The 26,187-nt window shown below is 43.7% G+C and overlaps 1 protein-coding gene across 1 annotated transcript in view; it reads left to right on the forward strand.

Annotated features, from left to right (window-relative positions):
* NRF1 (nuclear respiratory factor 1) overlaps positions 1-26,187 on the forward strand; it is a 147,976-nt gene that overhangs the window by 72,972 nt on the left and 48,817 nt on the right. The window contains exons 5-8 of the mRNA XM_049774815.1: positions 2,739-2,879; positions 18,022-18,180; positions 20,752-20,949; positions 21,415-21,516. Of these exons, the coding sequence (XP_049630772.1) occupies positions 2,739-2,879; positions 18,022-18,180; positions 20,752-20,949; positions 21,415-21,516 (600 nt within the window). The remainder of the gene's footprint in view (positions 1-2,738; positions 2,880-18,021; positions 18,181-20,751; positions 20,950-21,414; positions 21,517-26,187) is intronic.

Genomic DNA, 26,187 nt, shown 5'->3' on the forward strand with positions numbered 1-26,187 from the left:
GGAGCACAGCTGGATGTTAGTTACCTCCACAAAAGACAACCAAATTGTTTTAAAATAGCTAATAATGTAGTAGTTAGTAATGATCTTTACTTTACCAGGTGTTTCAGTATGGTGAACCTTTTGGAGGTGTGGGGGGTGGGAGGGCCCACCACCAGGGATCAAGTCCTGCTTGGTTCATGCAAGGCTCTACCCATTATACTCCAGCCCAGATTAACTTAATTTTTATTTACTCTCTATGAGCCTTCGTGCTAATTTAATAATTTGTTCTGAAGACATATTAAGACCAGGATTTAGGCTTTTGAAGTTTCAAGTTTTCTACACTTAGAAACATCATAATTCTACACAGGATCCAGAAACCTATAAAACAAAAGGTACAAATCCTTAAAGTTACTATGACACCCGTAGTTATGTTATTATAATAAATGTAATGACAATGATTTTAAAAACTTTATTAGAAACTAGGATAAAACTGAAACTTTAGAATGATGATCCTGTTACACTACTTTTGTAAACTTCATCAATGACCTATTTGAAATCTTTAGCTGTAGAAGTTGAACTTCATACTTAATCATAATTCATGGGGCAGAGTGGGAGTTTTAAAAAAAAATATGGGCCTTGGGGCCAGAGAGATAGCACAGCAGCGTTTGCCTTGCAAGTAGCCAACCCAGGACCTAAGGTGGTTTGAATCCTGGCATTCCATATGGTCCCCCGTGCTATTTCTGAGCAGATAGCCAGGAGTAACCCCTGAGCACCGCCAGGTGTGGGCCAAAAACCAAAAAAATAAAATAAAATAAAAATATGGGCCAGAGCGATAACGCATTTGCTATTTTAACACTTGATTTACCAAGTTGTTCATAATACAGTTGTTTCAGGCATTAAATGTTCAAAGACCAATCCTACCACTAGTGTGGCCTTCCCCTCACCAGTGTCTTCTTTCCACCTACCACCCCAGACTTCCCACTTGTAGACACAAATTTACTTCAAATTAGGACAATGGAATTATAAAAACTTAGATCAACAAGGATCAGTTTTAACTAACATATCTTCCAATGGTGTCACTAAAATTATTATCTAAGGATTTATTGGAGTGGAAGTCTGGAGTCTTCTGTGTTACTATATAGGCTCAATAATGTGGGTGAAATTACTCTGTAATTTTCCCATCAGATTTCCTGTAATGCTATTGGGCTGACACTACTCTGAAATTTTGAGGTGTCTTGTGGTCCAGGATCTATAGATCGAAACACATTCAGATTTGTTCGGAAGTTTGATCAGATTAAGTTATAGATCTGGGCCATTTTTGTGGACGGTGGAGGGTGTGGTGCTGGGCTTCTGTGGCTTAATTAAACAAGAGGGAAATCTGCTCTGACCCATTCTGAGAATGGCCCAGAGGTATCAGAGTGAACCAGGTTACCTGAGAAGTCAGTGGTCATTATTTTAATCTGGGGCTTGGTATAGTTGCTATGAAGAAGGCATGTCAGAATTTTTTGTTTGTTTGTTTGTTTTAGAGCCACACCCAGCAATGCTCAGGGGTTACTCCTGGCTCTGTACTCAGGATTTACTCTTGGCAATGGTAGGATTTTACGGGATGCCGGGATTGAACCCAGGTTGGCTTCATGCAAGACAGGTGCCCAGCCCACTGTACTCTGGTCCTGATAATTTTTGAGAACTGATTTTAAAAAATGTTCTGTCCATGTAGTAAAATATACAAGACTCCAACATTGTCCAGACTCTGGGCCAACTTTTTTCTCTTCCCTTTTTCCCTAAGATAATGTCTTGAGCCCTGAAAGCATGTTAGTTTTCTGTCCTGTCCTGTCACATTTCCATAATTCCATGGCCTCTTTGTTATCCCCAGAGGTGTCCTCAGCCCCTTTGTGTATTCTTCGCAGTGAATGAGCCCATTATTGGTGGTGCGGATCCAGTGTCTGTCTACTGTTTCTGCTCATGATGGAAGAATGTGTGCATGTATAACTGTACTGCTGTTATGCTCGCTGTCTAAGGGACTTTTCACTGCTACTTGAAGGTGTGGAACTAGAATAACAATATCAGGTTCAGACCTGAGCTTGTCAGAGCTGCAGAGACACCCTAGGTTTGAAGTTCACCTCGTCCCTGTCACCAGGGAGTTCGAGAAGGAAGTAGGACTTGCCCTCTGGGTGCTCTCTAGTCCAGGGCCTTATCAATAGTGACACCTTTGATGCCGAACCACAATAGCCACCTCTTGTTTTTGTCCTTGCTTCTTTTCAGTTCAGCCTTTCCTGCACTTGAATCTCCAGTCTGTCGGGTAGTCTGGCTTGGCAGGAAAGTTGTGGCCGTTTTGAATAGGTGGCTTAAAATGTTAGCGAGAGCAGCCCGGCTGATCCGTGGTACTGATTTTGACAATGAGCTGCCAGAGTGAGGTGATTATCAGACAGCCTGGGAAAGGCAGAATAATGGGAGCCGTTTCCCATGAAATCTGGAATAGGTGATGAGCCAGTGTCAACTAAGAAAACAGGATTCTTTTAGCTTGGGAAGCAGGTTTCTGGAACACCTCTTCAGTGGCTCTCTCCCGCTACCATTACCTATTATTTCATCATCTTTTGGTTGAATTCTGTGCTGTGCGATGTCTTTGGAGCCAGAGAGAATTTTGATCTGTTGGTTTGACTGAGGACAGCCTCACCTGCTCTTCGTTGCCAGGCACCCACCCTCCCCAGCAACCACATTTATGGGGCATCTTGTTTACTTCTGCCCTTAATTCCCTGCAGGTGCGTAAGTACAAGAGCATGATCCTGGAAGACCTGGAGTCTGCCCTGGCTGAACATGCACCTGCACCGCAAGAGGTTAACTCCGAGCTGCCACCTCTCACCATCGATGGAATTCCGGTCTCTGTGGACAAAATGACCCAGGTAAGGGGCGGGTGATGAGATGGAGATCGCTAAGCACCCGTGTGGGCGGGCCGAAGAACGAGGCAATTGGTTTTGTTCTGGGTGAGCGCACAGGGCAAGGCACAGGAGACGTCATCCTCAGTGAGACACAGCCCCTGGGCTAGAGGACATATTGGGAAAAGGCCCTGCCAAGGTCATGGCTGCCTTGTTTCTCAGCTGGCAGTTTTCTGTTATTTGCGCCCTGTGGTTAGATAAGTCAAGTTTTAGTTTGCAGCTGGTTAGGACTTATAACTCATAATCAAGGGATATAAGGAAGCTTTTAGCCTGCTTTGGACTGAGCCTGATGCTCACTGCTTGAATATTCTAAAGACCACCACGCTACCGTTAAGTAAGGCTCCCTTCCCTTAAAGAATACTTCTGAGCCATTACTTCCCTCTTCTTTGCAGAGAAGTTAAAAGCAAATACTCACACCAAAGGAATTTTCCTGAGTTTGCCCCTGCCTTTTCCAGCTTTTCTTTTTCTTTTCTTTTCCAGCTTTTAAATAAATAACTTGATCAAAGATCAAATGCCTTTTTATATATATATATATTTAGCATTTTTATTAATTTGTCTTGCTAAATCAATTTCTGAGTTTACTTTTTTAAAATCTTATTCAGTCTTCTAGCATCATTTAGCAGGGTTAATCTTTATTTTTGTGGGGGGGGGGGTAGGAGGGATCTCTTTAATTCTCACCTAGATTTTCAGGGCTCCTGGCTCTGCACTCAGGGATCACTCCTGGCTGGGCTCTGGAGACCATATGCTTATCCCTAGGATCTAACCTGGCTTGGCCCTGCATGCCAGCCCCGTTTCTCTTTAAAATATCTTCTTTTGCTTCTGTTGGCATCACATTCTCCCGAATAGCTCTGCTTAAAGTCTACCCCTACAGACAGCATGTCCTGGGGTTCAGGTCACAACTGTGTCTTTAATTTGTTTCGCCGGGGAGCACATCCTGGCTTGGTGATGCTTCTTTGGACTATTGATTCCACAGCATCTCCCTCTTTTGGATCTCCAGCACTTAACATGTCTCAAACAGGATCTCTGACTGCCTGCTCATCACCATAGGCCCCTTCCAGGTTCCCCTTGTCTGTTTTTTGTTTGTTTTTAGGCCACACCCCATTAACACTTAGGGGTTTATTTAGTGGCACTTAGGGGTTATTCCTGACTCTGTGCTCAGAAATCACTTCTGGCAGGCTTGAGAGATTGTATGGGATGCTGGAGATTGAACCCAGACTGGCTGCATGCAAGACAAATGCCCTCCTCTTTGTGCTGTCGCTCCAGACTTCCTTCTTGTCTGCTAACAGCATGTACCATTGAGCAGTTGTTCGAGTTCCTGGCATCAGTCAATTCTGGAGGCTATTCTTGACATTACCAGCCAATAAGGTTCAGTGCTAGTGCCACGAATGCAGTGCTGCTGGGTACCAGGGGCACCAGGAGTGTTCCTGGGAATTCAGAGCCACCTACAGGAATGCTCAGGGAGCCTTGTGGTGCTGGGAATCTGGCACATGTAAGGACACCCCTCATACCCCCACCCTCTTCCTGGCCTCATTTTCTCTGTTTTGGCCCCACTTGCCAACAACCATATCTTCTTCATTGCAGGTCATGTTGGGTCACCTAAATGTACCCTAAATCTGACCTTTTTCAGTTTCTATCCCACTCACCCCAGCTTTTGTGCCTCTCACACAGACTAACATAGAATTCTTTTCCTTTCATTTGTGGGCTGGGGGAAGTTCTCAGGCAGTGCTTAGGGAGCCCCGGGTCAGCCCTGCCTGTACCTGACCCAATGATTGAGCCTGCACCCTGCCTGTTCTCTCTCCAGCCTTTGAACCCTTCTGGCCCCTGCCCAGTTCTGCTGTTCTGTTCACTGCCCCTTAGGCTCCTCATGCTTGTGCATTCCATGGCCCATAAGCCACCAAGAGTCACATCCTTCTCTTGTATAGCCTCTTAATAATCTCTCAGTGTCCCTATAATCAAATTCAGACTGCCATCCTGGGACTCTAATCTGGTCTCTTTCAACCTCAGCTCATTCTCCTCACTGATCGGTGCTCAGGTAACACTTAACCACTTTCTTTTTCTCAAACACCAAAGAAGTCATTTAACTGTTATTTTTTTATGCCCAAAACATTGTTTAAGATTACTGCCTAGTTGGCTTTATCTTATTTGATGTCTCACTCAAATGTCACTTCCAAGGAACTGCCTTTTTTTTTTTTTTTTTTGGTTCCCTTTTTTGCAAGGCGGAGGAAGGTATATGGACATGGTTTGTTCCTGAGTGGTACTCCGGAGGCCCAGGGGTCCTGGCAGGGCCTGAGGCTGCTGAGTGCTCTCACCACTGAAACATCCCTCTCCCCTATTTCCTGATTATCCCTGTCTACAGCAGAACTCCTCCCCATCTAGTCACTGCCTTTTTTTGTTTATTTGGTTTTCAGTTTTGGGGGGGAGGGAGTCACACCCAGCAGCGCTCAGGGGTTACTCCTGGCTCTGCACTCAGAACTTGCTCCTGGCTGTCTTGAGACCACCATATGGGATGCTGGGAATTGAACCTGGGTCAGCCATGTGCAGAGGCAAACACCCTACCTGCTGTGCTATCACTTCAGCCCCCCAGTTACTGTCTGTTGTACATCCTGTTTTTGTATCTAGGTAACACCACTGCTGGGAATGACATTAGTAACAGTGAACTTATCCTCTAACTGGAATTTGACAAGCTCGGGGGTTACTCCTGGTTCTTCCCTCAGAAATCACTCCTGGCAGGCTCAGGGGACTATATGGGAGGCAAAAGCCTACTCATTATGCTATTGCGCTAGCCCCTAGAATGAAAAGTTTTGTCTAAACTTCCATTTCTTTCATTTCATTCCTGCTGAAATTTGTCCTAAGGCTATTCTTTTTTTTTTTTCCTTTGGGGGAGGAGGGCACACCAGGTGATGCTTAGGGGTTACTCCTGAGTCTGCACTCAAGAATTATTCCTGGGGCCTGGAGAGATAGCTCAGCGGCGTTTGCCTTGCAAGCAGCCAATCCAGGACCAAAGGTGGTTGGTTCGAATCCCGGTGTCCCATATGGTCCCCTGTGCCTGCCAGGAGCTATTTCTGAGCAGACAGCCAGGAGTAACCCCTGAGCAACGCTGGGTGTGGCCCAAAAACCAAAACCAAAAAAAAAAAAAAGAATTATTCCTGGCATTTCTTGGGGCACCATATGGGATGCTGGGAATCAAGCCTGGTTTGACTGCGTGTAAGACAAATGCTCTACCGGATGTTCTACAGCTCCAGTTCTTCCTAAGGACTATTCTTACTGGTCAAAGAAAGCCCCTAAGGTGGCTCTTTGGGTTTTGGTTTGGTTTGGTTTGGTTTTGAGCCACACCCAACTGTGCTCAGGGTTTACTCCTGACCCACATTCAGCAATCACTCCTGTCAGAGCTCAGAGGACTATATGGGATGCTGGTTCAGCTGCATGCCTGGCAAGGCCCCTACCTGCTATTCTATTGCTTCTAGTCTCTAGTTTTTCAAGAATGATTGAGGTAAAGAATTTGCTCTATTCAGATATGAAGCACATTTAGGCTGACAAGAGGTTCTGGTCTAGTCCAGCCTTTATAAAACAGGGCCATGTCAGGAGACTGAGAGCTAGTAGGCTCCAGGAAGGAAACCAGTAGGAAGGGAGTCCCATGGGGAGAAGTCTGAGGAAAGCTGCTCCAGAGCACTGTTCAGGAATGCCTCCCTCTCCTGTGATTGGTATCTTCTCGCTCTCACATTTGGGGGGACCATATGTGATGCTGGGGCTGTAGCCCAGGTTAGCCTCTTGCAAGGCAAAAGCCCTACCTTTCGTTCTGGCCCCAAATGCCCTGTTTTGTTTGTTTGTTTGTTTGTTTGTTTAAAAAACAACTCTTGGGGCCGAAGGGATAGAATGGAGGTAGGACGTTTGCCTTGCATGCAGAAGGACAGTGGTTCGAATCCCAGCATCCCATATGGTTCTCCGAGCCTGCCACCAGCGATTTTTGAGCGTAGAGGCAGGAGTAACCCCTGAGCGCTGTGGGGTGTGACCCAGAATGCAAAAAGAAAAGAAAAAGAAAAAGAAACAATTCTATAGTTTTTTGTTACTTTGTTTGGGATTTAGTAAAAGGATAATTCTGTATCAGAAAATACATGGCAAAATGTATACATATAATTCTTCACCTGAAAAACTATTATCTTGGTCCTTTTTATTGTGTGGGTGGTAAAAAAAAAAGTGATGTGAACATATACGTTCTTAAAAAACTTTTATTTAGATCTCATGATACAAAGTTGTTCATGTTTGAGTTTCAGGCATACCAGTGTTCCTGTTCCTTCACCAGTGTCCATCAATGTCCACAGTTTCCCTCCCATCACCCAGCCTGCCTCTGTGACAGGCACTGCTCCCACTCTCCTTTAGACATCTTAGACATTGTGGTTTACAATACTATTGCTGATAGGGTTTCATGCATAACATTTTACTACCTTCCAGCATGACTCTTCAGAGCAACCACTCCCTCCACCTTGATGTAAAAGAAAATTTCAATGTCTACCTACCTTTTAAAATAGTGGCTAGAACTTTCTCCCTTACATCTGCCACTTTGCCTAAGAATTGAAGCAGGTTGAGATAAATGACTTAGCAGAAAAAATCAATTTGGTGGGGATTCGGCCAAGTCAGAATTTATTTACAATGAAATAATGAAGTCATCTTTCTCAGAGATGCAGAGACCAGTGGCTAGGCTGAATCCCATTTCTGTATGCATAGGAATTAGCTGTGAGTCTTGTCTGACTGCTGGTGGCGGGTCTGAAGTGGGACCCAAGAGTCTGCCTTCTTGTGTACTCCCAGGTCATGCCAGTGCTGCTGAGTCTCAGGCTAACTTTATGGTCAACTCGTTATTTCCTGCAGAATTTTTAAGCAATAATTATGATTTGCAAGCAGAAAATCAGTTCTGCTCTTTAATGCTTGAGTCCTATAGAATTCTCTTTCTCTTTTGGAGGTTTTTAATCTTTTTGGAATTTGTCTTAGAAGAGCTCCAGGCAAAGATTGTAGTTATAAAAGAAATGAAAAACAGATCGCCTATTGTTGTGGTTAACATCACTCCTCTCTCCCTTGAACTTGCTGTGTTCCTCTCTCACTGGGACAATCTTGGTTGCCTTAATATTCCCTTGGAGTGTTGATGCAACAGGATTGTAATTTTCACCAGTTTTCAGGGAAACATTCAGTACAGTGATTGCTTCATTATGAAGAAGTTATTCATAGAGCTTTACATCTTTTATTTAAAAAACACTCGGGCCTGAGCAGTAGTACAGTGGGTATATTTGCCTTGCACACAACTGGCCTTTGTTCAGTCCCCAGCATCCCACAGGGTCCCCCAAACGCCACCAGGAGTAATTCCTGAGTGAAGAGCCAGGAGTAAACCCTGAGTGTTGCTGGTTATGGTCCCCCCCACAAAAAAAATTCAGACATCTATAAATTTAGAGTATCTGATCACTGACTTGATTTATTTTGAAAAGGCATAAACATTAAGAACTTTTCTTAAGATAAAGTGGTGTTCACTTACACGAGCTCTCTAGGATGGGCAAATTCATAGGAACAAAATACAGAAGTAGATCAGAGATCATCAATGATGGCAGAAGATGAAAAGGAAGCTATTGTCTAATGGGTCTGGAATTTCTGTTGGTCGGACGATAAATGAGTATTAGAAGTCTGATGATTCAAAAAAAAAAGAATTCTGATGATTCTACCACCTGTGAATTAATTCATTCATTCTAAATGATGCCACCAAGTTGTGTCGGTTAAATGGCTTTTTCCCTATATTTTTATTTTGGGCCACACCCAGTGACACTTAGGGATTACTCCTGGTTATGTGCTCACAAATTGCTCCTGGCTTGGGGGACCATATGGGATGCAGGGGATTGAACTGTGGTCTGTCCTAGGTTAGTGCATGCAAGGCAAATATCCTACCACCACTCTGGCCCCTAAATAGCTATTTTTATTTTAAAGAATAAAAAGCCTGGGAAGATGACTCAATGAGCTAAAAAAACATGTGGGATCCTAGTTTGAACCCCAGCACTGAATGATCCCCTGAGCACCCCACTGGAAGCAACTCTTCCCCCATCCCCCTTACTGCAACAGCGATCTACCAGGTGTAGACTGAACACAAACAACAAAACAGAAAAAGATGTCTGGAAGTTGATAGATTGTTGCATGTATAATTTCTGGCTTTTTCTCCAACATAAAAGTAGCATGCAAATAAGAAAGAGTGCTTTATAAAGTATTTTACATTGCTTGACAAGTCTGAGCACTGCTGGCTGTGACAAAAAAAAAAAAAAAAAGAATATAATGGGGGGGTGGAGAGATAGCACAGCAGTAGGGCGCTTGCCTTGCATGCAGAAGGACAGTGGTTCGAATCCCGGCATCCCATATGGTCCCCTGAGCCTCCCAGGTGCGATTTCTGAGCTTAGAGCGAGGAGTAGCCTTTCAGTGCTGCCGGGTATGACCCAAACCCCCCCCCCAAAAAAAAAGAAAGAATATAATTGGGGGCTGGAGCAGTGGCACAAGCGGTAAAGTCGGCTGCCTTGCCCACACTCGCCTAGGATGGATCACGGTTCCATCCCCTGACATCCCATATGGTCCCCCAAGCCAGGAGTGATTTCTGAGCGCAGAGCCAGGAGTAACCCCTGAGTATCACCTGATGTAGCCCCAAATTTTTAAATTAAAAAATTTAAACAATGTGGGGCCGGAGAGGTGGCGCTGGAGGTAAGGTGTGTCTGCCTTGCAAGCTCTAGCCAAGGAAGGACCGTGGTTAGATCCCCCGGCGTCCCATATGGTCCCCCAAGCCAGGGGCAATTTCTGAGCCCTTAGCCAGGAGTAACCCCTGAGTATCAAACGAGTGTGGCCCAAAAAAACAAAAACAAAAAAAGTTTTTTTAAAAATGAACATAACTAGAAAAAAATAATAAAAGTATCTTAAACAGTTCACAGGATTAACCATTTCCTCCCCCAGGAGATGATTCCCAAATAAAGGGAAAGTATAAGAGTAACTGTTATCAGAGGCTGAGATAGTACAGCAGTAAAAATGCTTGTCTTGCTGCAGTTAACCTGGTTCGGCCTCCAGCATCTCTTAAGGTCTTAAGAACACCACTAGGAGTAAGCCCTGAGCTCTGCTGGGTTTGGCAACTAAGAAAAAGAATGGCTGGGCCTGGAGAGATAGCACAGCAGCTTTTGCCTTGCAAGCAGCCGATCTAGGACCAAAGGTGTTTGGTTCGAATCCCGGTGTCCCATATGGTCCCCCGTGCCTGCCAGGAGCTATTTCTGAGCAGACAGCCAGGAGTCACCCCTGAGCACCGCTAGGTGTGGCCCAAAAACCAAAAGAAAAAAATAAAGAAAAAGAATGGCTGTTGTTGCAGTAAGAGTCAGTTTGGCATCTGTTTTTGGAGGACAGTTTGATAGGAAGTATTAGACTGTTCTAAACACATGCCCTTTAGCCATTTCTGCTAGAGAAATTCTCATGTATGCACCAAAACAGCATGTGCCGAAGACTAAACAATTTAAATGGTTAATAGAATGGAAAATTCTGGACTTACAGACATCGAGCACCTGTTTTTGTTTGTTAATGTTATGGGCCAGAGAAATAGTAGTACAACGGGCGGAGCACTTGCCTTGCACATGGCTGACCCAGTTTGTTCCCCAGCATCTAACAGTCCCTCTAGCCCTGCCAGAAGTAATTCCTGAATGCAGAGAAGGGGTAACCCCTGAACATCACTGGGTGTAGCTCCCCAAGACAATAAATAAAAAGTTTAAAAAAAAAGTTTTTGTAGTAGTCCTGTCATGAGAAGATCTCATGGTGAAAATTTATCTCAGATTGAATATAATATGGTGAATAGTAAAAGCAAGTTGTAGTAAAATATGTACATGTGGTACCACTTGTATTGTTTAATCAGACAAAGCAGTGCTTTTACAGCATAGATTTATGTCCATACGTAGAATATAGCCTATAAAGAAGTATGTTTGCCAAACAAATTATTCCAGGAAGGTGACTGGGTTGGGAAGGGCAAATTGAAAAGAGGGGACAGATTTGCTCTGTATAGTATAGTCTCTGAGTGATCGTCTTTGGTAACTGATCCTTGGATTTACCCGTTTTGAAACTACATTTATTTTTTTTTCCTTTCAAACGTGTTTTCTCATTTTTCTAGGAGAATATGTCTTAGTGGGAAGTGATCTTAAGGTAAAACAGTATTTCTATTGGCACTAGTAGGAGATTTGACCTTAGGATTGGTGTTCCTCAAAATGAACAGAGGTCAGTGGAAGAAATTTTGGAACAAATTGCAAGTAGCTCCTTTCTTTTTCTTTCTAATGCAATTCCAATATCCATGTAAGTATAATTCAGTCTGTTGATTTGGAAGTTTATGATTTTGAATTAAAATTGGTCTGAAAATTTCTAGTTTTCTTTTCCTGACATATATTTGTTTTCCTATAGTCATAGAAACTATCAACTTTCTATGTGGTTTATTTATTTAGTTGCCTTCTCTTTAGATTTACTATATATTCTCTGGCCTCTTTAATTGAGGTAGAGTTGGCAAACATTTCCATTTGAAAGTCCTTTTCTTGGTAATGAACCTAAATGGTTATCTGAACCCACAAAATTCCAGGACTCAGGTGCTTACCAGCCAAAGTTAGGGCAATGAGAGGAGAAGTATATGTGGGTTGTAGAAGGTTGATCCATTGTTGGACAGATAAAAAAAAAAAATTACCCAGGGGGCCGGAGTGGTAGTACAGCAGTAGAGCATTTGCCTTGCTGACCCAGGATGGACACAGGTTCAACCCCAGTGAGCCAGGAGCAATTTCTGAACCCCTGAGTGCTTCCAGGTGTAGCCAAAAAATAAAACAAGGGGCCGGAGAGATAGCATGGAGGTAAGGTGATTGCCTTTCATGCAGGAGGTCATCGGTTTGAATCCCAGCGTCCCATATGGTCCCCCATGCCTGCCAGGAGCAATTTCTGAGCCTGGAGCCAGGAATAACCCCTGAGCACTGCCGGGTGTGACACCCCCCCCCAAAAAAAAAATAAAACAAGACAAAAAATTAACTGGGTTTCTAGCATTGTAAGAATCGCTTCATTTGGGCCAAATCAAAACTTTTTAGAGTATTGGCTTTAGTTTCCTCATAATCCTTATTTTGACTGCCACTGCCATGAGTTTGATCTTTTTTTTGCTGAATATACTGGAGACAAGTGGTATTTTCCACTCTGTATTGGTTTAGGGTGGGCTTACCAACCAAACTGGCCACTTTAAGCCCTGCTAGAGCCCTAAGTCAGAATGAGAGGCTCAGAAAGCTTGTGGCAGCCCAATTAAAGGACAGCCTGGAAGGGTAGGCTTTACCTTTGCTGATCCTGTTGATTGTCTCCCTGGTGGATTAAAGACCAACCTTCCATAACAAGCACATTGAATGGCTTGGGTTTCCAAAACTCTTCAGGACCAGTAATTAATCCAGCTGGTAATGAGCACAGTGCTGATTTCAGGGAAGGAATAATTTAACTCTTTCTGGGCTAGACTGTTCATTTTCTCTTATTAATAGTGCTGTTAGAACCAGGGAGTAGGAGGCCAGAGTGATAGTACCATGGGGAGAACACTTACCTTGCACACAGACGACCCAGGTTTGATCTCCAGCATCTCATATGGTCCCCCTGCCTGCTAGGAGTGATCCCTGAGTACATAGCCAGGAATAACTCACGAGCATCACTGGGTATGATCCTAAAACAAGCAAAAAAAGAACAAGACTGGAACACATGCTTTGCAATTTCCAGCCATATTCAACCTGCAGCGCTACCAAGAGTAATTCTCCCAACCCCACAGCACTATGCCTTGGGTAGCCTCTGGTATTATCAGGTATTTGTCAAAACAAAAAACAAAACAAATAAACAAAAAAAACAGTTCTTTTGAACCTTAGCACTTTTTATTTGGGACAATATAAAAGTAATTTGGTTTAAAAAAAAAAAGTAAGCTGGTTTTTAAAGAAGATTGCCTTTTTTTTTTTTGGTTTTTGGGCCACACCCATTTGACGCTCAGGGGTTACTCCTGGCTATGCGCTCAGAAATCGCCCCTGGCTTGGGGGGACCATATGGGACACCGGGGGATCGAACCTCGGTCCGTCCTACGCTAGCGCTTGCAAGGCAGACATCTTACCTCTAGCGCCACCTTCCCGGCCCAGATTGCCCATTTTTAATTTAAAAGGAAAAGAGTGTCCTTCATCCCTAGTATGATTGAGGTTTGAAATGTGAACTTTTATAGTAGAACTTTTTGTTTTGTTTGTTTGTTTTGTTTTGTTTTGTTTTTTGGGTCACACCCAGCAGCGCTCAGGGGTTACTCCTGGCTCTATGCTCAGAAATTGCTCCTGGTAGGCTCAGGAGACCATATTGGGATGCCGGGATTTGAACCACCATCCTTCTGCATGCAAGGCAAATGTCATACCTACATGCTATCTCCCCAACCCCTATAGTAGAAGATATTCTTTACCTCTTTTTTGTACAGAGCGACAAATTATGTACAGTTGATATTAGTACTTTCACCATCTAAAACCTGCCTGGAGTTTGTATTGTCACCAATTCATGTTTAATTCATTGGGAAATTTGCCTATGGAAGTAACTTTTCCTTTATGCTGCTTTCATCTCTTCTTCCTATAATGTTAATTTCTTACTTTTCTAGATGCTTGAAACAGTTTGTTTGTTTTTTTTTTTTGTTTGTTTTTTTGGTCACACCCGGCAGTGCTCAGGGGTTATTCCTGGCTCCAGGTTCAGAAATTGCTCCTGGCAGGCACGGGGGACCATATGGGACGCCGGGATTCGAACCGATGACCTCCTGCATGAAAGGCAAACTCCCTACCTCCATGCTATCTCTCCGGCCCCTTGAAACAGTTTAAGGCCAGAGATTTCTAGAACAAAATACCTTTGAGAGGTTTCCTTGTTTTCTCCTTCATTTTATAATTTTTTATGTTTGTTTTTGGGGCCACAACCAGCAATGTTCAGATGTTACACCAGGCATTGGAATAGAAGGAGCAGCAGACCGGAAAACCTAGAATTAGGAAGGAGCTCAGTAGCTCCTATATCAATGCAGATTTGCCTCCAAGAACCAAACTGCCTAGCTCTGAATGTAGTGAAAGACCAAATCATGACAAGCCTGAAAAGCTGGCCAGAGGCGTTCAGTTGCTAGAACTTAAAGGCTGTTTAGAGATGGTTGACCATTAGAACTGTCTTATCTAAGATGGTGGGATGAGGATGAAAGAGTAGTACTTGAAACTTTCTAGAAAGCCAATAAGATGTCTGCTAGCTTCAGACCAAAACATGGGAATAATACACTATAGAACTTTCAAAGAGGAAAGAATTGAACTTGCATGAATGGCCAGATTGAGATGAAGAGATAACTAGCTGAAGGATTGAGTTTAGTTGTCTTGGAGAGAGCAGAGACTGGCAGGGCAGGGCAGGGCAAGGCAAGGCAATGGGGTTATTACAACCTAGAAAGAAAGACAGGATTTCACACTGAGAGAGGAAAAGAAGAGATTGACTCTGGAACCAGCAAGTTCTTAGAACCCAATGGAAAAAGGTCTGAGAACTGGAACAGGTTTGAGGATGGAAGATTCCCATAATCAAATGCCAAGGTGACCCAGAGCTGAGGAACCTAGGAAACTATTGTGGCCTGGAAAAAGGGCAAGGGGGGTATAGATGGGAAGCTGAGAAACTCTAGGATTAGAGATAAATAGGGTTCCAGGTGGGATTAGCCAAACTCTTTATCCAGGAATCCTGGACAGCTCATTTTTTCTGGATATGTTCAAATGGTTAGAGATATTTAGCTATACAATTTTATTTTCTTTAGATTTTAGATTTTCCCAGCCATGGGCATGAAGAACTCTCCTTTGATGACTGTTTCATGATTAAAAGGAAGGGAAATTTTCAAGACTGTGTTAGAAGCTTTTTTGTATTATGGGGAAACTGTTTATTGATTTTGAATGCACAAAAAAGCTTGAATATCATATATAAGGTTTATGCCTTTACCTTCTATGTATCTGAGGCTGAAAAAGATACTTTCAAAAAGGCAGGATAAAGAGAAAAGTGACTTTGAGATGCACTTTCTTAAAATAACTAAGAAGTGACCTCATGGAGCCAACTGATGGCCTGGGTTTGCAAATGGATCCGATTCTCTCTGTCTGCAGCTTGATGCCCCAGAGCCAAATAATCCAGGAGAGCAAGGATTGCATCATATCCTGTAGGCTGGAGCTTGTCTGGGAGGGATTTAGAAGAATTAACCATGTAAATACTGCCAACCAAAGCTTTCTGTGTTAGGTAGCCTATAATACTTGTATCATCTTCAGTAAACTCATGACAAATGCCAAATCTTTATATAAACTCCTCAGTATATGTGAGTTTCAGTATGAATGCAGTGTTGCTGCACTCATTCTCATTAATATTTAAGTAATGTATTTCATAGTTAATTTGGTATTTTAGCACTAATTTAATCCTAGGTAAATTCATTTGCCTTTTAAAATTTTTTTGTTTCACAACTACAAGCTTAGATGCTTGAGGTATCCATTACTAACATCATTCCTTCTTTAGTCTGCACCATGAAGGGGTACATGGATGTGTCCTTGGCTGGAGGGTGCTACCCCATGAATGCTATAGACCTCATGGTTACCTGGAAAGCAGGAAGCCTGGGTGGAAGCCTAAATTATCAGTTGGTTATGGCTTCTTTTACTAAAAGTCATTGTCAGCCATGAGGTGTAGTCACAAAGTAGAAATGAAGAATGTCAGTTGGATCTGTGTAAACTGTAAATCTGTGTAAACTCAATAGTTCAAACCTTCTAAATCTGGATTTGGTTTATAAAGTGAATCTATGAAGTTCATAGTAGAACTCAAGACATCAGACTCAGGGGCCGGAGAGATAACACAATGGTAAGGCCTTCTCATTGCACGCAGCCAATCCAGGATGAATAGTGGTTTGAATCCTGGTATCCCATATGGTCCCCCAAGCATGCAGGAGTGATTTCTGAGCACAGAGCCAGGAGTAACCCCTGAGTACTGCCAATTGTGATCCAAAAACTTAAAAAAAAAAAAAAAGACATCAGACTTAGAAATGTTTGCCTTTCTTTTAGATTGCAGGATGATTTTTCCCTTCTTACGTGAAAAGCCTATTTAGGCACATGGTCCCCACGTGCACATCTTGCCTGCAATCCACCCTCTTTGAGATTTTTACTTTCTTACTTTTCTTTTTCTTTTTTTTTTTTTTAATAAACACTCTTATTTTTTTTATTTATTTATTTTTTGGTTTTTGGGCCACACCTGGCAGTGCTCAGGGGTGACTCCTGGCAGGTACGGGGGACCATATGGGACACCGGGATTCGAACCAACCTCCTTTGGTCCTGGATCGGATGTTTGCAAGGCAAACGCCACTATGCTATCTCTCCGGGCCCACTTTCTTACTTTTCATGCTGGGTTGTATACTGAAGCTCTCTCCACATTTAGAGAAGCTCCCACTCTTGAGCAAATTACTCTCCCTTTCTTATCCTCTCTTCTTTCATCAAAAATTTCAAATAAGGGCCGGAGAGATAGCACAGCGGTAGGGCGTTTGCCTTGCATGCAGAAAGACGGTGGTTCTAATCTCAGCATCCCCATATGGTCCCCTGAGCCTGCCAGGATCGATTTCTGAGCGTAGAGCCAGGAATAGCCCCTAAGTGCTGCCAGGTATGACCCAAAAACAAAAACAAAACAACAACAACAAAAAATATTTCAAATAAAACCAGTTTTCACCTTTTTTTTTTTTTTTTTTTGGGTCACACCCAGCAGCGCTCAGGGATTACTCTTGGTTATACGCTCAGAAATTGCTCCTGGCAAGCTCTGGGGACCCTATGGGATGCCAGGATTCAAACCACCGTCCTTCTGCATGCAAGGCAAATGCCTTACCTCCATGCTATCTCTCTGGTCCCAGAAACCTGTTTTTACTTTAAAAAAAAAAAAACTGGGGCCAGAGAGATAGCATGGAGGTAGGGCATTTGCCTTGCATGCAGAAGGATGGTGGTTTGAATTGCCAGGAGCAATTTCTGAGCATAGAGCCAGAAGTAACCCCTGAGTGCTGCTGGGTGTGACCCAAAAACCAAAAAAATAAAATAAAATAAGAAACCACTTCATTTTAGAGGGTTCGGAGTGATAGCAAACAGCCAACCCAGATTCAATTCCCGGCATCCTATATAGTCCCTTGAGCCTAGCAGGAGTGATTTCTGTGCACAGAGCCAGGAATAACTCCTGAGTGCTGCTGGGTGTGGTCCCCCAAAAAATAACCTAATTTTTTTCTGTATTCTGATTAGTTGAATGATTTTTTTTGTTTTTTGGGCCACACCCGGCGTTGCTCAGGGGTTACTCCTGGCTGTCTGCTCAGAAATAGCTCCTGGCAGGCACGGGGGACCATAGGGGACACCGGGATTCAAACCAACCACCTTTGGTCCTGGATCGGCTGCTTGCAAGGCAAACGCTCCTGTGCTATCTCTCCAGGCCCTAGTTGAATGATTTGGGGCTACATCTGACTGTGTTCAGGACTTACTCCTGGCTCTGTACTCAGGGATCACTCTTGCAGGACTTCAGGGAACCTGCAGTGCTGGGGATTGAATCCGGGTCAGCTGCATGCCTTACCTGCTGTGCTATCTCTCTAGCTGCATTTTATATGTTTTGTACTCAATCACCTAATTCACCGCTTTTATGTATAGCAGTTATTCATTTAGTTTTTTGAGGTTTTCCAGGTATAGAGTAGTATCATCGGCAAATGATGGGTGTTTTACCTGCTCTTTGCTTCTTATTTCTCTACACTATTTACTGCCCCTTGAAAGCATTTATTTATTTGATACCTTAAAAAAAATGCATGGAAACTATACAAGGGAAATGAGCATGTTCCCAAACTTTCCATACATTTTCAAAAGAAAGAAAAATTAGTGTCCACCCAGGAAATTGACCTTTGTGAACACAGTGCCCCCTTCAACTGCATCTCAGGCTGCCTCCCCTGAACCTATTTCTCCTTTGCCTCTTCAGAGGATGCAATATGGCCCACTTTGAGGAATACTGAATTATGGTACCTCTAAATGTATTTCCTACCTCTTATGACCACATGCTTTTCTTCCAGGCCCAGCTTCGAGCTTTTATTCCAGAGATGCTCAAGTACTCCACAGGACGGGGAAAACCAGGCTGGGGCAAAGAAAGCTGCAAACCCATCTGGTGGCCTGAAGACATCCCCTGGGCCAATGTCCGGAGTGATGTCCGCACGGAGGAGCAGAAACAGAGGGTGAGGCTTTTCTGACTTGATTTCCCCGTGGCTATTGCATTTTGAACAACTCACTTCAATTTTCTCATTCCTGCTTCTTATGCCAGAAGGTCTAAAAACCTTCCTTTGGAAGGTACTTCGTTATTTTCTAATGTATATCTTTATCATTCATGTCTCCATCACTATGGGATAAGTCTATAGTTTACACTTCTCTGTCATTTGGAGCAATTTTAATTTCATAAGGTGTTGGGGCTGGAGGTAGTACAGCAGGTAGGGTGCTGGCCTTTCATTCAGCCGACCTGGGTTTAATCCCCAGCTATCCATCTGGTGTCCCATGTATACTACATATGTATGCTTATGCCAGAAGCTGTGTTGTGGCTACTGTACCTGCTTTGTGAGTGAGTGTGAGACCTTGACTTTGATCTTTAGTGTCACTGCATGAACTGAGCAGGCTTCTGATAGCTCTGCTGTCATTTCCCTGACACTATCAGTGATGTCTGGTGTGTGCAAGCAGCATGGCTAAAAAAGTCTGACTCCTGTGAACAAGACAGCCAAAGAGAAGTAAGAGCACACAGGACCAAGAACACAAATACTGGGGCCAAAGAGATAGCATGTAGATAAGGCCTTGCATGTAGGAGGACGGTGGTTTGAATCCTGGCATCCCATATGGTCCCCCAAGCCTGCGGGGGATGATTTCTGAGCATAGAGCCAGGAATAGTTCCTGAGCGCTGCCGGGTATGACCCAAACACCAAAACACACACACACACACAACCCAAACACCAAAACACCCAAACACCAAAACACACACACACATGACCAAAACACACACACACAAACACAGAGACACACATACACAGACACACACACACACACACACTACAGCCTGAGTGCAATCCCTGCCAGCATGTGTAAACACATGCATTGTGAACAGCACACACTTTGCCCCCCATGTGTGAACACAGGCAAGAAGGGTTCAGCAACATCTGCAGAAGGAAAGAAGGAAAAGAAAAAATAATTGAAAAAGAAAAATGCAAGGGCCTGAGTGACAGCACAGTGGTAGGGCATTTGCCTGGCATGTAGCAGACCCAGGTTCAATCCCAGCATGCCATATGGTCCCCTGAGCCTGCCAGGTATGATTTCTTTTTTTTTTTTTCTTTTTAATTTTATTTATTATTTTTTAATTTTTGGGTCACACCCAGTGACACTGAGGGGTTACTTCTGGCTATGTGCTCAGATTTCGCTCCTGGCTTGGGGGAGCAGATGGGATGCTGGGGGATTGAACCACAGTACATCCTAAATCAACCATGTGCAAGGCAAACACCCTACCACTGCGTCACCACTCCGGCCCCCAGGGATGATTTCTGAGTACAGAGCCAGGAGTAATCCCGAGTGCTGCTAGCCCAGAAACCAAATAAGTAAATAAATAAATAGAAAATAAAGAATTAGAAAGTTGTGAAATTGACGAAACCAAATTGATAACAGAGCCCCCCCCACTTTTATTTTTGGCAGGAGGCTCACCAGGTGTGCTTGCGGGCTATTCCCAGCCTGGTTGCTGCTCAGAAATTACTTCTATTAGCATCAAACCATATTTTGTATTTATTTTGCAATTTTTAACTTATCTAATTGATTTTTTTAGGGCTCCCCCCCCCCCCTTTTTTTTTTTTGGTTTTTGGGCCACACCCGGTAACGCTCAGGGGTTACTCCTGGCTATGTGCTCAGAAGTTGCTCCTGGCTTGGGGAACCATATGGGACACCAGGGGATCGAACCGCAGTCCGTCCAAGGCTAGCGCAGGCAAGGCAGGCACCTTACCTTTAGCGCCACCACCCGGCCCCGGGTTTTTCCCCCTTAATTTTTTTTTTTTTTTTTTTGGTTTTTTGGGCCACACCCTGTGACGCTCAGGGGTTACTCCTGGCTATGTGCTCAGAAGTTGCTCCTGGCTTGGGGGACCATATGGGACACCGGGGGATCGAACCGCGGTCCGTCCAAGGCTAGTGCAGGCAAGGCAGGCACCTTACCTCCAGCGCCACCGCCCGGCCCCTTCCCCCTTAATTTTTAAAACTACTATAGTTTAGGTAACATAGTTACAAGAATATTCATGTTTCAGGTTTTTTTTCTTATTTTTTTTTAATTGTTTGATTTTGCTGTAGTTTTTTTGTACCTTACTATTACCAAAGTGTTCAAATCCCCCATCGCTGTCTTTATGTCACTCTTAGTCCACCATGTCCCTTCGCTCTCCCACTTCTAAGTAATCTCAGTTTTGTAAACTAAGGCTAATAAGGAATTTAAATTAAAAAAAAGAAGAAGATGGGTCAGAGAGATAAAACAGAGGTAAGGCGTTTGTCTTGCATGCAGCAGGACAGTGGTTCAAATCCTGGCATCTGGAACAGGGGATAAAACCTCATTGACAAGCCAGTCCCTAGTCAGAAGGAAGCAGGGGAAGTTCTTTGGGGCTTTTTGTGGAGTTTCTGTGTGCCAGTGTGTGACTGCAGGGTTTGGAATGAGACGATCATTAGAGGTTGCTATTCTGTAGTGAACTGACTAACCACCATTCTTGTGGCTTAATGTGCTTTTTTTGGTCTTTTGATCACAGGTTTCATGGACTCAGGCACTACGAACCATAGTTAAAAACTGTTATAAGCAGCACGGGCGGGAGGACCTTTTGTATGCGTTCGAAGATCAACAAACACAAACACAAGCCACAACCACGCACAGTATAGCCCATCTTGTCCCATCCCAGACTGTAGTCCAGACCTTTAGTAACCCTGATGGCACTGTCTCACTTATCCAGGTGAGTGCATGTTGCGGCTGCTAGCTCACACTGAAAAACATGAATGTTGTACTTGCGATGAGTTTATATCACTTCCAAGACCTTCCGATTGAAATTGCTTTTTAAATAATATTAAATTTGTTGGCATATAGATAAATATAGTCACAGATTGCTTTTATGCAGATTTCTAAAACAAAGTGCTGTAAAAACGACTACTTGTATCATTCTACTGTCAGTAACCAGGGAACCTTCTTCCTGAGTGACAGATTCTTCCTCCACTTTAAACTGGGGAGCAAGTAGAAAGCAGGTTTGAACACGGTGCCTTCTAGCTTATTTGCTTGAATCAAAACTCGGAAAGTCATGTTGATGTCTGAGATAGAATTTTATTATCAATGCTCAAGTTATGCTGAATGAATCTTAGCTTCTGAGTAAAGAGAGACACAAGATCCTATCCTTGACACTTAGCACTTTCTTTGTTTTCTGTAGGTTGGTACAGGGGCAACAGTAGCCACTTTGGCTGATGCTTCAGAATTGCCAACCACAGTCACTGTTGCCCAAGTGAATTATTCTGCTGTAGCTGATGGAGAGGTAAGAAAGAGGATGGTGTCTGCCTTTACCAAAATACTTACACGTATAGGTGAGGGAGAGTGAGGGACCAGAATATGCAGAGACTGTAAGTAGTTCACATTTGTAGCATCATTGTATTTAAGCCATTGGAAAAGTAGGCCATGATGATTTGCAAATAATCTAAAATGCTGTGCATGTTAGATATGTACATTTGTAATTATAAATCATTTTCATTCAGACCTGCCAGAAGTTCACAATTTTATATGTGTAATATAACATTTCTTTCTTTTTTTTAACATTTCTTAAAATACACAATATATAAAGGGATTATCAAGAATGGAGCCATAGTACAACTTCCCTTGCACGTAACCCTGACACCTCATGTGGTACAGGGATAAGCCCTGAATACCCGTCAGGTGTGGCCCAAAAATATACAAAGGGATTACCCATATAATACTTTTATGCTATGAACCCCAGAACATTTTATCTTTTGCTTTTATGGGGAAAATAAAGCTGGTGAGATAGTACAGTGGGTAGGGAACTTGCCTTGCATGCAGATGACTTGCTTTTGATCCCCAACATCCAATAAGGTCTCTTGAATACTGCAAGGAGTGATCCCTAAGCACTGACCCAAAATAACAAACAGTGACAAAAATTAGATCATAAAAAAAAAAAAAAAAAAAAAAAAAAGGTACCTACCTGGGGGCCAGGAAGGTGGCGCTAGAGTTAAGGTGTCTGCCTTGCAAGCGCTAGCGTAGGACGGACTGTGGTTCGATCCCCCGGTGTCCCATATGGTCCCCCCAAGCCAGGAGCGATTTCTGAGCGCATAGCCAGGAGTAACCCCTGAGCATCAAACGGGTGTGGCCCAAAAAAAAAAATCAAAAAAAAAAATTAGATCATTAAAACTGAAACTAACTAGAACCTAGGGATTAAGATGCTTACCTTGATCAACCATGGTTTGACTCTTCAGTATGACATAAGGTTTCTGGGCACAGAGCAAACCTGAAAAATCCCAAATAAGGCAAAACTCAACCTATATGCAACCTCTATGATCCCGCAAACCTTACCAGGAATGATCACTGAGTGTAGAGCCAGATATGAGCCCAGATGGGGCCGGAGAGATAGCACAGCAGTAGGGCATTTGCCTTGCCGATCCGGGACAGACGGTGATTCAAATCCCGGCAACCCTGTGCCTGTCAGGAGCAATTTCTGAGAAAAGAGTCAGGAGTAGCACCTGAGCACCACCGGGTGTGACCCAAAAACCATAAAAATGAGCCTTAAGCACTGAGTACCACTGGGTGTGGCCTAAAAAGTTAAAATAAAAATAGAAACAGAGGCCAGAGTGATGGCACAGGGGTAGGGCTTTTGCCTGGCATGTGGCCCAGCCAGGTTTGATCCCAGCATCCCACATAGTCCCCCAAGCCTGCCAGGAGTGATTTCTGAGCTCAGAGCCAGGAATAACCCCTAAATGCCTCTGGATGTGGCCCAAAAAATAGAAAGGGCAAAACGCAAAACTGAAACTAAAGCATTATTTGAATGGATAAATCTATTCTTAAACACAAGTTACTAGATAGAAAACATGCCTTTGAAAGGACTTTACAAGAAAATTCTTTCCTATCAGAATTATTGGATTATGGAATATTAACATGTAGGAACCTTAAGTTCCTCCACCCTACAAAGTATAGGTTCTAGAAGTTCTCACACTTCATTTTATAGGCAGAGAAATAAGCATATGGAGCATAGGTGACTTGTTTAATGACATAGAGTAGTTGTTGGAGGTGGGTAACACATTTAACAAAAATCTTATCCAGCCTCTTTTTTTTGTTTGTTTGTCTTGTTTTGGGCCACATCTGGTAACGCTCCGGGCTTACTACTGGCTATGCGCTCAGAAATCGCTCCTGGTTTGGGGGACCATATAGGATGCTGAGGGCTGGAACCACTGTCTGTCCTAGGCTAGCGCCGGCAAGGCAGATGCCTTATCGCTCGCGTTACTGCTGCGGCCCCTTATCTAGCCTCTTAACTCTTGTTTTTGTTTGTTTGTTTGTTTGTTTTTGTTTTTTTGGGCCACACCCGGTAACGCTCAGGGGTTACTCCTGGCTATGCGCTCAGAAGTTGCTCCTGGCTTGGGGGACCATATGGGACACCGGGGGATCGAACCGCGGTCGGTCCAAGGCTAGCGCAGGCAAGGCAGGCGCACCTTACCTTTAGCGCCACCGCCCGGCCCTGCCTCTTAACTCTTGGATCATCAGCAAAAAAGTCTAGAAGGAGGGTCATTGAGTCACTGTAGACTTCTCCCTATGTGCAGTGTGATATCCTCTTACTTTAAAAAATAGCTTGTCCGGCTGGAGAGATAGCACTGAGGGAGGGCATTTGCCTTGCATGCAGGACAGTGGTTCGAATCCCAGCATCCCATATGGTCCCCCGAGCCTGCCCCTGCATTTCTGAGCATGGAGCTAAGAGTAACTCCTGAGCACTGACAGGTGTGACCCTCCCCTTCCCCCCCAAAAAAAGGAAGAAAATAGAAAAATAGCTTGCTGAAGAACAGGCTCGGTGTCTTACTCACATTCAAATCTAGGGACTATTTCTGCTTAGAAAATTATCAGGGGGCTGGAGAGATAGCATGGAGGTAAGGTGTTTGCCTTTCATGCAGGAGGTCATCGGTTCAAATCCCGGCGTCCCATATGGTTCCCCGTGCCTGCCAGGAGCAATTTCTGAGCCTGGAGCCAGGAATAACCCCTGAGCACTGCCGGGTGTGACCCAAAAACCACAAAAAAAAAAAAAAAGAAAGAGAGAGAGAGAGAGAGAGAGAGAGAGAGAGAGACTGAGAGAGAGAGAGAGAGAGAGAGAGAGAGAGAGAGAGAGAGAGAGAGAGAGAGAGAGAGAGAGAGAGAGAGAGAGAGAGAGAGAGAAAGAAAGAAAGAAAGAAAATGATCAGTTCACTTTCATCTCTGCACATCTAGAAGGAGAGAACCAATAACAGGTTCTAACAGCCCATGCAAGGGGGAGAGGCTCTGCTGGCTCCTAAGTCATCTGTGATTCTCGAGTCCTTCAGCACAGGCGAATACTATATTAGCTGTGTGACACTGCCAGACACAAGCACCCTGCTCTCCAGGCACTCCATGCAGGAGAGAGCTGTCTGCCTAAATAAACTGTGGTCTGAGCTCTAAGAGATGCTGCAAAGTGGCAATGCCTTTAAGAGAGGGTATTTCCAATGAGGAAGTCTGGGGATCTTGGGAGCAGGAGCTGGTCTTTGGTTTTCAGTGTAGAAAGGTCGACAGGACATTTACTCTTTTCCATTTATGAACACTGAGAGAAAAACTCATCAGTCCCCAAACACTACAACTAGAGGACCTTCCCTGAAGTGTGAGAGAGGAATACAAACTTCAATGAGTTGGTTAACCAGGGCTGTTGATCTTGTATTTTATTAGCATTGTAAACCAGATGGTTCTCTGAATGTGTCTAAAGCTATTTAAAGGAAATAACTGTGTTTTCTTGAAACTTTCTTTAGAGACCACTTCTTTGAAATTTATTTTCAAATAATTTTATGTATGCACATGTGATCAGTGGATTCAAAAGTTCATGGAAAGTATGAAAGAAATCTCAGTCATATACTTATTATGGTTTTCAGCACACTACCATTAACATTTTAAAGTCAGTTACTATAGGAGTGGATGGATGACATTTAGCCTGTTGGTAAATACTCACATTCAAGTGTAAAAAATTCTAACTTTTTCCACAAACTAAACCAGAAACATTAAGAGAAGGAACATCACAGGATGAAAAGTTACCACACATTTTAAACTTTTTTGTTTGTTTGTTTACTTTTGGGCTACACCTGGTGATGCTCAGGGCTACTACTGGCTATTAGCTCAGAAATTGCCCGACTTGGGGGACCATATGGGATATCAGGGATCCAACCGCAGTCTCCCCCCTCCCCCAGGTAAGCCTCTTGCAAGGCAAACGCCCTACTGCTGAGCCACTGCTCCGGCCCCACATTTTAGACCAGGAGTCTCAAACTCGCAGCCGTTTGCGGCCCTCCGTACAACATTTTGTGGCCCGCGGCCAGCCTTCAAATATCGCAGTATTCGTGATTATTCGCTTACTGAATAATCGCAATAAAAATCGCATTAGTAAGAAAAAACTAGCATTAAACATTTGCATACCCTGAGCAGTTCCGTTTGGGGTATGCAAATGTTTAATGCGATTTTTTTGTGATTTTTTTCTTACTAATGTGATTTTTTATTGCAAATATTTGGTAAGCGAAATCCCTTATGCGGCCCTGCCTCACCCCGACTTTGCCTCCTGCGGCCCCCAGGTAAATTGAGTTTGAGACCCCAGTTTTAGACTTTAAAGTGATTCATTTTGCCTTCTGATTTTTTTTTTTTTTTTTTTTTTTTTTTTGGTTTTTCGAGCCACAGGATTGAACCGAGGTCCTTCCTTGGCTAGCGCTTGCAAGGCAGACACCTTACCTCTAGCGTCACCTCGTTGGCCCCGCCTTCTGATTTCTTTTTTTTTTTTTTTTTTTTTTTGGGCCACACCCGGTAACGCTCAAGAGTTACTCCTGGCTATGCGCTCAGAAGTTGCTCCTGGCTTGGGGGACCATATGGGACACCGGGGATCGAACCGCTGTCCATCCAAGGCTAATGCAGGCAAGGCAGGCACCTTACCTCTAGCGCCACCGCCCGGCCCCGC

Source organism: Suncus etruscus, chromosome 1 (genome assembly GCF_024139225.1).
Source record: "Suncus etruscus isolate mSunEtr1 chromosome 1, mSunEtr1.pri.cur, whole genome shotgun sequence".
Classification (NCBI taxonomy): domain Eukaryota; kingdom Metazoa; phylum Chordata; class Mammalia; order Eulipotyphla; family Soricidae; genus Suncus; species Suncus etruscus.